Here is an 11965-nt window from a genome sequence, read left to right as displayed (position 1 = left end):
TATAATGACAATATGTTGTCTATTCTACAACATATACATGTTAATCAACTTGTGTTACTTTTTGCTGTGTTTTATCAAAACTCTTCATTAACCTTCTCTACATTGCATATTTATCATTTCATTTTCTTAATACACAATCTATCCAAAGCAATAACATTACATCTCACGAGCAATGGCGAGCCTACCTTATACATGGTAAGTCTACTCATGAGTAAAAAGAAATAAAAATTTACAATACTTTATTTATTTTGGTTATTAAGCTTTATCAAAAAAACTTTTGAGTCCTATTCTGCTCACTAGTCACGAGTCATGGCCCATACCAAAACGTAGCTTCATCACCACTCATTCCATATTCTATCCCTAACCCACATTCCTAACCTTTGAGGAACAATTCCTCTTGTACATTTCCTTAGGTATTATCAATTATGTAAACTTACTACACAAAACTAGAGTTTTTATAGAGTAATATACTATTTAGGTAATAAAATATTTATTCAAATGTAAAAAGTAAAAACTTAATTTAGTATATGAATTTTTTTTATTAGTCTTTATTAAATTACTTAAATTATATATTACAAACAATTATAAATACAAAATACAAATATATAATCATCTAAGTAAATAAATAATACAAATATACAACCAGTGCAATAAAATCTACTTAATGTGAAGTTACAAAAATATAAATAAAAAAGGAAAAAAAATTAAATTAAAGTCTCTCATTTATTTTTAATTTTTTTTTACCACAAAAATGGGGATCACTTATTTATTTATTTATCTAGGTTTAAAACCCCTGTTAAAAGCCTAAAATCCCATTTCACTCTTAAACCCAGGACAACTTTTCCCTATCTCCAAAGCACTCATCAATGGCGGCGAACGCTAATCGTATACGCAGAGCTCTTCTTTCCACTTCTTTCATGAACTTCCATAAACAACGCCTTCCTTCAATCTCTTCTACCCATTCTCTTCTCCAAAACCTACTTTCTTCCCCTTCTCAAATATACCCTCGTCGTCGTTTCTTCCATTCCACAAACACCTCTCATTACTCCTCGAGATCGTTTAACGTTGATAAGATTGATCCTGATACCATTTTGTTCGAGGGTTGTGATTACAAACACTGGCTTATTGTTATGGATTTTGGAAAGGATCCTGATCAGCGCCCTCCTCCTGAACAGATGGTTGAAACTTATGTTCAGACTTTAGCTAAAGTCGTCGGAAGGTATTCTCATTTTAACTTAATTTTTGTTTCAATAGAGTTTTAGGGTTCGTTTGGTTGTCATTCATAGCAGGGAAAACTGTTACTCTTTGAATTAGTTTGATTGAAAAGGAAACACTGGGGATGAAAATGTCGCAAGTGATCATTTTTTAATTTTATTTCCTATATCAAACCATACAAGGAGAAAGGGGGAAATCAATTTCGTAGGAATTTTTTCCCCAAACCTAAAACCCTAATTTCCGGTGCCTCATCATGATGAACATAAAATTAGTAATGAGTGAATAATTGTGTAGGATTTATCCCATCTATAATGAAACTATCATGTTTGTTTTTTTTTATCTATTTAGGGAGCAAGTGAAGTATGTAAATCTTAGGGCATGCTTTCATTAGGATTATGCCTTTAATACTTGTAGTTGTTTGTAATGAAAAAGGGTGCCTTTTAGAAATATAAGTTGAACAAAGGTTAGATAAGGACTTGATAAGTTTGGATCAATTAATATAACATCAATTAATGATTGCTAACTTCATTCTACATCAAATAAACCATTACGCGGGTCAATAAAATCCGCGAAAAATTTCTTATAGGCAGAATGAACTAAGCCTAAGATAACATTAAGTAGAGCACTTGCACTGGATAAGGTTGTACGTGACCTTCCTTTGTGATAGCTTAGAGCTTGTTTACAATTGACGTTAAATTGCGAATATCATGGAGAACTTTACATGAGTAAGAAACACACATAATTTAACAAGTAAATTTACTATAGTTCAGTTTTAATCTAAAATTAAACCATTAGATCTTTGGCTTTATTAAGAATGGATATATGCCATGTAAATTTTATTTTCTTAGGCAGTTGTTTCAAAATTTGTACTTAATTTTTCTTTGGGCAATTTCATACTTCCCCTCTCCAATTGGCTAATGATTCCACATTGAATTGAAAAAAAAAAAATAGAATGAAACTACGTAGCTTATATCATGGCGGCAACTCAAAGCCAACCACCACATTCTGTTCTAAAATCAAACTGTAGTGTCCAAAACTAGTAATGCTGTGGGCTTTGGTTCTTGAACGGTTAATAAGTGGTCTTTTGTTCTAGTATTTAAGGCCACTAGCAAAAGTTGGCCCAATTATTTGTAGAATAGAGGGTAGGTGGATTGAGAGAGGGAGATTTGGAGGGAGGATGTGTGTGTGACTGTGTGTGAGATAGTGAGAGAGAGAAAGAAACAGAGAGTGTTGTACACCGTGAACTAAGTTGTAATTACCGTATTTTCTTTTTGAATGTAAGATGGAAGGTGAGACTTGAGAATGGAAGGAGTGAACACAAACCTTCAACCAAGTCATAATCATGTTAGTAATGTATTTTGATGTTGGAAACTGTGTGCAACATTTCTCTCTTTGCCTATTGATTATTTGTTCTTCCTTGGCACCATTTTATACTAGGATGATCTCACTGCTATATTTTGATTGCCTATAATCTGTGTGTTATGTTCATATTTTGGAATGTCTAATTAATGTGATCTGTGCACATTTTGCCACGCCTATAAATTATGCCATGTGCATTGTTTTAGCCACTTGCTTGCTTGGAATGATCTATTTAGCTTGTGGGAATTTTGAGTGCTAGTCTTTTATAATAAGATACAACATCTGGAGTTCCTCTTATTCTGGAATTATTCTCAAAAGGGCATGTTTGCTTGCACTTTCTCAGTCTAATGCATTTCATCTAGCCACATGAGTCACTTTTCTTGTTTATAACATAATTCTTTCTAATATCAGTGTCGAAGAGGCAAAAAAGAAAATATATGCGTGCAGCACCACTACTTACACTGGTTTTCAAGCAGAGATTGATGAAGAGACATCAAAGAAGCTTGAGGGTAATCATTGTGGCCGAACATGACATAAATTTTAAATGTGAACCAATGCATTTTCTTGATTTATAAGATTTTTGCAGGTTTGCCTGGTGTTATATTCGTTTTGCCAGATTCGTACATAGACCCAGTGAACAAGGAATATGGAGGTTGGAGCAACTTTTTTCATTTTGTGTGGTCCCTTAAAATTTTTTGATGGTGTTTTTGTTTTGAATTTTACCTTTGCAATGAGCAGGAGATAAGTACATTAATGGAACTATCATACCAAGACCACCTCCAGTTCAGTATGGCAGAAGGAGAGATAGACAGCTTGATCAAAGACCTAGGTCTCCAATGCCTAACCAACAAGAAGGAAGAGGCTATAGGCCACAAAGTGATTTTGCCGACCGGGGAAAGTTTCCACCAAATTCTGGTCCAACTGGGTTTGATAGGAATGATTATCCGAGTGGTGGAAATGCTTATGTGTCTCCGCAAGGGAACCACAACCACAACGTGCCTCCTCATCAAGGGAACTACAACCACAATGTGCCTCCTCATCAAGGGAACTACAACCACAACCCGCCTCCTCATTCGGGAAACTACAACCAGAACGTGCCTCCTCATCAGGGAAACTCCAATTACAATGTGCCGCCTCATCAGGGAAACTACAACCATGGCATGCCTCCTCATCAGGGAAACTACAACCATGGCATGCCTCCTCATCAGCAGAACTACAACCCCGGCTATAGCCATCCTCATCAAATGAAAAATCTCTCTGGTGACTATGGTAGTAATGCTCCAAGTGCACGCATCAACGATCCTCGAGGAGATCAACTCTACAATAATTCTCAAGGACCGATGACGAATATCCCAGGTCAACATTATAGTCAAACTCCCCAAGGACAAATGCAATATCCAGTGAGAGGGCCTGGTGGGCAAACTGGGGTTGGATCTTTTGAACAAACTGGGACTGGACAATATGGGCAGATGCCTGGCAGTTACAAACAAGGCGCAAGTACAAGAAATGGGCATGGATATACATCTCAAGTAGAAAGCCAAAGGTATTCAGCCGCACCAGATCAACATAATAGTATGCCAACAGATTATAGTAATGTTTCTCCACCACAACCCGGGATGAATCAAGTAAGCCATTTCTTGCTAAAATTCAACTTATACCAACTTATACAGTTTCTTTCAAAATTTCAGGCATTCATGAGGAGATATATGATGGAATGTGTGCAATTTTAAGCTGGAACCATATCTAAGAAATAATGTTGTATGTAATCATCATCTGTTGATAGAGTTGGAGAATACTGATCTTATTCTCTTTTTTGCAGAGAAAATTTTGACAAGATACTAAACTGCAATGGTGTTGCCGTGTCCAGAATTCAGATAACGGAAGACGCAGTGGTTTATGTGTGCCAGGAAGGGATCGAGTGAAATGGCTCAATTAGTAGTTTCCTTGACCTGTTATTTTGTATTATGATTACTTGTTTGTAGTTTATTACTAAATGGACTGCTGAAAGTAGTGAACTAGCACTGTTTTTGTGACTTAAAAGGTCCTTGCGGTCTAAAGATAATGACTTCATGTATTTATAGCTCTTCTTTTGCTTATTTGTTGGTTGGTGATGAGTACTTAAGTGACAAAAAAACACCTAATTGAACTTAATGTATAAGAGTAGAGGTGTTCAAAAACGCTAATGATCTCGTGAACTCGGTTTGTATTTAGGTAGAGATCGTGAAATGGGTAGATGGATGTGAATATTTCCTCTTTTATATATATTCATACTCATTTAAAGTTTTTGTACTCATCATCTAAACTATTCTTCCTCATTTTTCGACAATATATTCTTTATGATCATCCTCATAAATTATATATTTACAAATAAGTAGGATATATCACTTTACATGTAATTTTTAGTTAATGTGAGCTCAAAACCAATGCAACAAGTTCAATTATAGTGTTAAAAGTGTAACCAAAACAGTCCCTAATGCATTTTAGGAACTATGTCTCTTTTATCGAATTATTACCATAGTTTAGATTTTGCCATATAAAGTATAACGAAAACTTTCTTAATTGCACAATGAACTGTCATGATAAATCAATTCTTTTTTTTACTAAAACTATTATATATAACAGCATTTTTTGGGTGTGTATGCGAGCATATGTTCCACCAATTAGTTTCTTATAAAATACACTTAGTCACTTGGAAATCGCAACAACGATATTTGCAACAAAGATTAAAGAACGGGATAATTTAAGTCACGTGGATGATATTAAAAGTGAAGAAAAATATGTGAATGACAATCAAAAATGTTGGTGCACACGTTTTCATAAAAGGATATAATGATAGAGTTAAAGACATAGACTTAAATAGAAAGTGAGGCAATTTTAAAGGAATAGATGGATTTCAAATATCTCATTTGTTTTTGAGTGACTATTTACTCTTAATTGTATTTTATTCTAATTCACGCATTATAACATAATTAAGTGAAATTTTGTTTGATTCGTCTTAATATAAGATTTATTAATATCTAATTTTTATAATTTTTAATTATACACAATTATCACTATTAAGTATTTAATTAGTGCATTGACAAATATGCAAAAAGCAAACGAGAAATTTAAAATGAAACAATGGCAATACTTCTATTTCTTGATCTGATGGATGAATAATCATTATGAGCTGTAAAATATTTTTTTAGATGAGGCTAAGGTCCAAGGATTCCCTATAAATAAAGGAAAAAGAAAATAAATTAGTGAGAATCGTACCTTAAAGCTCGTGACAAACCTTAACTAGGTCAACTCATATCGGAGCGTATTTTTTGGCCAAGGTGTAATGTAAACATAAACCATATGACGGCGGTGGGTCGTCACTCCTCAATAACAGGCTAACAGCACGTAACCTACACACTACACCAGTTCACCCAACCTTCCTGTATTTCAATCTCCATGACCATGATCCAACGGTAACAATCACAGCCATCATGCGTTTGAATCTCACACGAACAATCTGCAATTGGTTAACTTATTAATCAACTGAACCCACCATTTGGACCAAATTTTGGGAAAGTTTTTGAACACTTGGAAACAAACTTACAACTTTGGCTTTAGCTGCAACTACTACTCTTGACTTTGGCTTTAGTTCATGATCTTCCCCGCAAATTTGCTCAAGATTTTGCTGATTTAATGGTGATTTCTAGGTAAAGTCTCTAACTTTATGTATTTCCTCTGATTTTCTGATCTGAATTGGTGGAGGATTACCCTTTTTGATCGAGTTCTTAGAAAAATTATATGGAGTATCAGAAGTTATAGAAAAAAAAAATCAGTAAAATGGGTTCTAACTGGTTTTCCAGTTCTATTCCTCATTATTGTTGATGGGTTGGGAATTAAGATGTTTATAATGGAGAAATTTGATGGGTAATTCTTATTTTCAGTTTGCTGCAAAAAAGAAAATAAGGGTTTGCATTTGCTGAAAGTTTGGAAGATAAACTGATGAAAAATGTACTAATTTCTGAAAATAATGATCCAAATTACAGATGAACCCTAATTAACCATTGGGTTTTTGTGATTAGATGCAGAAATGAAGTGGGTACATTTGATTTTGATTTTAATTGGTTTTTCATGTTTATACTCAACTTTAGGTTCATCAAATGTGTCAGATTGTCCTATAGATCTAAGCTATGTTTTAAAGCTTCCATGGAATTCTTCATTATGCCATGGAAATACCCCAGAAAATGATCCAAAACATAGTTGTTGTCAGACCCTTTTGAGTTTATTTGGTATAGGTCTTGCCTATAATCTCAAAAAAACTTCTCTTTTTGGAATTAAAGATGTACAAACTTCACTATCTTGCTTGTCTGATTTTCAATCCAAGCTTAATTCCTTATCACTTTCACCAAATTTGACTTCAATATGTTTTGACCCTTCACAATTTGTAATTACTCCTGATGTTTGTGCTGGAATTGTTTCAACTAAGAATTGGTATGCTAAACTTGGTACTAATACTTCATTAGACCAAGCTTGTCGATCGAATCTCTCGGATCTTACTGCTTGTGATACGTGCTATACCGCTGGTACGAGAGTCCAAACTCAATTGATTTCGATTGATGGGAATACTTCACATGCTAAAGATTGTTTTTACTTTACCATTCTATATGCTGCTGCTATAGTCAATGAGGATGGTCCTGAAGGTGTTGGAACAACATCATGTATGTTTCAACTTTCTTTGGTTCGGTCTATTGGATCGAATAGTCATAATCATTTGAAGTTGCATCTTGGGTTGATAGGTGCTTCTGTAGTGTTGTTTGTGATTATTTGTCTTTTGGGTTTGTACTTTTGGCATTATAAGAAGAATCTGAAAAAGGGTAGTAACTTGGGTGGTGATTTGGAGCAAGTAGGTAGGCCTAGGATGCGTCCGAATACCGGTGCGATTTGGTTTAAAATTGAAGATCTTGAGAGGGCGACGGGTTTCTTCTCACAAAAGAATTTTATAGGTCGTGGGGGTTTTGGGATGGTATATAAGGGAACCTTATCGGATGGGAGTGTAGTTGCGGTTAAGAAGATTACTGAATCGAATATTGAAAGGGATTCGGATTTTCGAAATGAGGTTGAGATAATTAGCAACTTAAGACATCGGAATTTAGTACCGCTTAGAGGTTGTTGCATGATAGATGAGGGTGAGAATGATGATGATTATGGAGGAAATCATAGGTACCTTGTTTACGAATACATGCCGAATGGTAATCTTGATGATCATCTCTTTCGCACTTCCGCTAACCAAAGTGGGGTGCTAAGAAAACCATTGACATGGCCGCAAAGGAAATGTATAATATTAGATGTGGCGAGGGGTCTATCGTATCTTCATCATGGAGTAAAACCGGCAATTTACCATCGAGATATTAAGGCTACGAACATTCTCTTAGATTCCGATATGAGAGCTAGGGTGGCTGATTTTGGGTTAGCGAAACAAGTTCAGGAAGGACATTCTCATCTTACTACTAGAGTGGCTGGCACTCATGGGTATTTAGCCCCGGAATATGCCCTTTATGGGCAGCTAACAGAGAAGAGCGATGTTTATAGTTTTGGGGTGGTTGTCTTGGAGATAATGTGCGGGAGAAGGGCCCTTGATCTATCTGCTTTAGGGTCTTCCACGACTGTTTTAATAACGGATTGGGCATGGTCTTTGGTTAAAGAAGGTCGAATAGATGAGGTTCTCGATGCATTCTTGTTGCGAGAAGGGGATAACTCAGAGCTGAATCCGAGGGGAATAATGGAACGATTTGTACGTGTTGGAATTCTGTGTGCCCATGTAATGGTTGCGTTGAGGCCTTCGATCTCAGACGCACTGAAAATGTTGGAAGGTGATATTGAAGTCCCTCAAATTCCAGACCGGCCGTTGCCTCTCGGGCATCCATCTTTCCATAGGGATGCTACAACGTTCAGTATATCGCCCGTGTTTAGTGGACTGCATTTGAATTCAGGAGAGATGCTTAGGTAATTGAGTCGAGGTTTTACTGGCCGCAACCTCTTTTAACTCTTTTGATAAGGGTATGGTCTGCCGTCTGCCGTCATCCAAGCCTCCTCAGCTCCCGATCATAGCTTCAATAGGTGGGATATATCGGGTATGATGATGAAGATGATGCTTAGGTAATTAAGTGTTTGAGACCGAGTATGAGATCCATATTCTCAGTTGTTCAGACTTCATTCCAAATCAGGAAGAGTTATCTTGCAAATGCTATTAGTATAATCAAAGAATATTGTACAAAAGAAAAACAAAAGTGAGATTTTTGTGGAGATTTATAGTTGTGCCTTGTTTTGGCAATTTGGAAGCATACTACTGATTTGGCAGATAACTCTGTCAATGATCTGTATTATAAAGAAAGTGAGATAATGTTGAACCATTTTCTTATGAATTTTGGTATGATATGATCATATGAACCTTACTCTCATTAGTGTTTCCTTGAACAACAATAATAATGTGATGAGCTTCTCTTGTCAGAGACCGTCACTTGGTAAGATGAAGGGTGTCATTTTGAAGAAAATGAGGGAGTTAAAAATAAGAAAATGATGATGAAGGATGTGGCTAGGAATAGGGGTTTTACCGGTCCAAATTCAGACCCATTTGGTCCGGTCTCAGTTTAATTCGGTTTCCTCCCGGTCCAATTCAAGTTTAGACCGGTTAGATCAGAAGTAATTTTCAATACCAAAAATAAATTAAAAAATAAAATATTTTTAAATAATTTAGCAAATTAATTATTATAATATTAAAATATTTGAGTTAAAAATTATTTTGTTAGAAATAAAAAATATAAAGCCCTTTAAATAAGTATATACATAAAAATCGTAAATATTATTCCTCTTTAAAATTACTTTTACATATATCTGGTCTAATCTGGATTTTTTCGGGTTTAGATCGGACCGAATCGAAAACCCAAAATGAAGAATAAGTAAGACCCGAAACTCGAACCGGATGCAACTAATCCGGTCTCAACCGATTTCCATCCGGACCGTCGTCCAGTCTCATTTTGCACACCCCTAACCTAGGAGGTATAGGGGTTGGTGTGCGAGGTGTGGTGCGAGGGGAGGGTAGGTGGGAATGTGGTGGTGGTGTTAAGTGTGGTGGGATGGTTTTTTTAAAAAATTAAATCAAATAATTTTAATGTTAAAGGTCATTTAAGTTAGTCAATGGACGGCATTAGGGGTGTTGATAAAAACCCGATTCGAAATATCCGGTTTTAAAACATGATATCGGATTCAGATCCTAATCACATATTTTTGGAAACCAGATATCTGGTATCCGATTTTTTTATTATTTTATTTATTTTTTATTTTTTTCGTAAATAAAATGAAGATGGTATCTCTTTAGCTAACCTTGGGTAAAGTATTTTTAGAAAGTTAGTAGTTGAATTTTATTATTGGTCTTACTTAATCAATGAACAATAATATTATTCCTTAATTTTTTATTTAATCTTTTATGACTAATTAAGTTAAATTTTTTAGAGAACTAGTATTTGAATTTTATATAAAAAAATATTCTAAATAAAAATAGAGATAAACAAACGTAAGGTTGAACGAAAAAAAGACAAAAAAAAAAAACGTTCTAATATGACTGGGTCTGAACCGGATCGCATTTTTAGGATCTGAAAAATTGAACACCCGGATTTCTGAATTCGGGTTGACCCGGTATCCGATTTTAAACACCCTTAGTCGGCATGTCATTTTGTCAAAATTTGGTGACTTTGACTTAGCTTGAGTTTGCAAGTTGGAATAACTTGATATTAACTTACAAGTTGTAGTTTGCAAATTATTTTTGTAAAATTAGATTATATACACAAACTAAGAAGTATAACATTTATTAAAACATTATTAACAAATGAATTTTATAAAAATATAAGGAAATTATCAATGATATCCTTAAGTTTCAGCATTTTATCATTTTTTTTATTGTCAATGATGCTTTGGTATTATTAAGCGTCTTACAACCATAACCTTTGTTAAATTTTTCCGTCCAAAATTTTTCAAAATTGTTAATTTTTTTCTTTTTCTTTCATTTTTCAATTTAAAACATAAAAAAAGTTTATGGTTTGGATGGAAAAAGTTAAAAAATGTTATGGACATAAGATGCTCAATAATATGAGGATACTATTAATAATAAAAAAAAACTTAAAAATACCACTAATAAGTGCCAAAACTCAAAGATACCATTGATAATTTTACTTATAATTGAAAAAACTAATAAGGAAAAACCATAAGATCTCCAAGACTTCATCATGGTGAAAAGATGCATACAAATGAATTTTTGTATGTGCATTACTTTTTAATATTTAACGCTTTGCGTATATATACTTTTTATTTTTTAAAATGTTTTTCCAATATGGAAAAATATACTATTGAAACAGTTATAAAAACGTCTTTGTTAAAAATTACTGTTTTAATAAGTAAAATGAGTTTGTCATTTTAAAAGAAAAATTTTACTACGATTTTTAGATATCTGATTTATTATTTTTGGGGACAAATAATTTATACGACGAAAAATACGGGAATATTAACCACCTCATATTTGATGAATATGTATAGAAAGCCATATTACTCTTACTTTGCCACGCGCATTTTATGACTCACCCAAGTAAATCACTCATCATCTCACCTCCAAGATAAAAAACAAATTAGAAATTACGGTTCTTAAGGTTTTTATTTTTAAGTGAGACTATCTTGCCGTACATTCTGGAAAACAAAAAAAACGCACAAATCCTTCCCTCCCCTTCTTCCCTCCTTTCTTTCCCTTGCCTGCTGGACCGTCTTCTACCGACTGCTGCGCCACCTGGACCACCACCTGCCGGCTGCTTGCTTCCTCCTCCTCCAGCCGCCAGCAGCCACGGCTGAAACAGCCGACCTGTGCAGCCATCAAACACACCATCACCATGAATTTCACTTGTTTCTTCACCCTCTTCTAATTCCATCTTTATATTATTGGGGTAGAAGAATCCAAGTAGTCATCACCATCTTCCATCCCTTTTATGTTAAAGACTTGTTGGTAAATCTTCTTTTGGTGTTTGAAGTTAGATTTTGAATTTTGATTGAAGAAATTGCTCATCAAGGTAACCCACAAACTATTTTATTTAAGTATAAATTGAATGATTTAAAGTAGTTTTATGTTCTTAAGGATAAACAATGATTGTTGAATTTTGGTAGTAGTTTAGTATTTATGGTTTAATTTGGGTTTTTAATATCAAATTTAAGCATCAACTTGAATTTAATTGGAGTGTATGAGTTCAATTAGTAATTGGGTTCTTGTTAGTGTTGATTAGTATTGGTTATTTGGGTTGTTTGATTTTCTAGTATAAAATTTGGTATTTTGGATTTTGAAATTTCAGTTCCGGAACTGAATTTTCTGTTTTGGCTATTT

The 11965-nt window shown here is 34.3% G+C and overlaps 2 protein-coding genes across 2 annotated transcripts; both read left to right on the top strand.

Annotated features, from left to right (window-relative positions):
• Positions 1-603: 603 nt before the first annotated feature.
• On the top strand, positions 604-4648 carry LOC130808951 (multiple organellar RNA editing factor 1, mitochondrial-like). The gene is made up of 5 exons (XM_057674522.1): positions 604-1219; positions 2986-3083; positions 3161-3226; positions 3313-4199; positions 4394-4648. Exons 1-5 carry the CDS (start codon positions 867-869, stop codon positions 4403-4405), a joined length of 1416 nt encoding a protein of 471 aa, XP_057530505.1. The 5' UTR covers positions 604-866; the 3' UTR covers positions 4406-4648.
• A 1198-nt stretch (positions 4649-5846) lies between these two features.
• On the top strand, positions 5847-9362 carry LOC130808950 (probable receptor-like protein kinase At1g11050). Its single transcript, XM_057674521.1, has one exon. The coding sequence runs from the start codon at positions 6641-6643 to the stop codon at positions 8555-8557; it is 1917 nt and encodes a 638-aa protein (XP_057530504.1). The 5' UTR covers positions 5847-6640; the 3' UTR covers positions 8558-9362.
• The last annotated feature ends 2603 nt before the right edge of the window (positions 9363-11965 follow it).

The sequence above is a fragment of the Amaranthus tricolor genome, chromosome 3 (assembly GCF_026212465.1).
Source record: "Amaranthus tricolor cultivar Red isolate AtriRed21 chromosome 3, ASM2621246v1, whole genome shotgun sequence".
NCBI classification, from domain to species: Eukaryota; Viridiplantae; Streptophyta; class Magnoliopsida; order Caryophyllales; family Amaranthaceae; genus Amaranthus; species Amaranthus tricolor.
The sequence above is the reverse complement of the archived record's forward strand: the minus strand, read 5'-3'. Positions and strand labels throughout refer to the sequence as shown.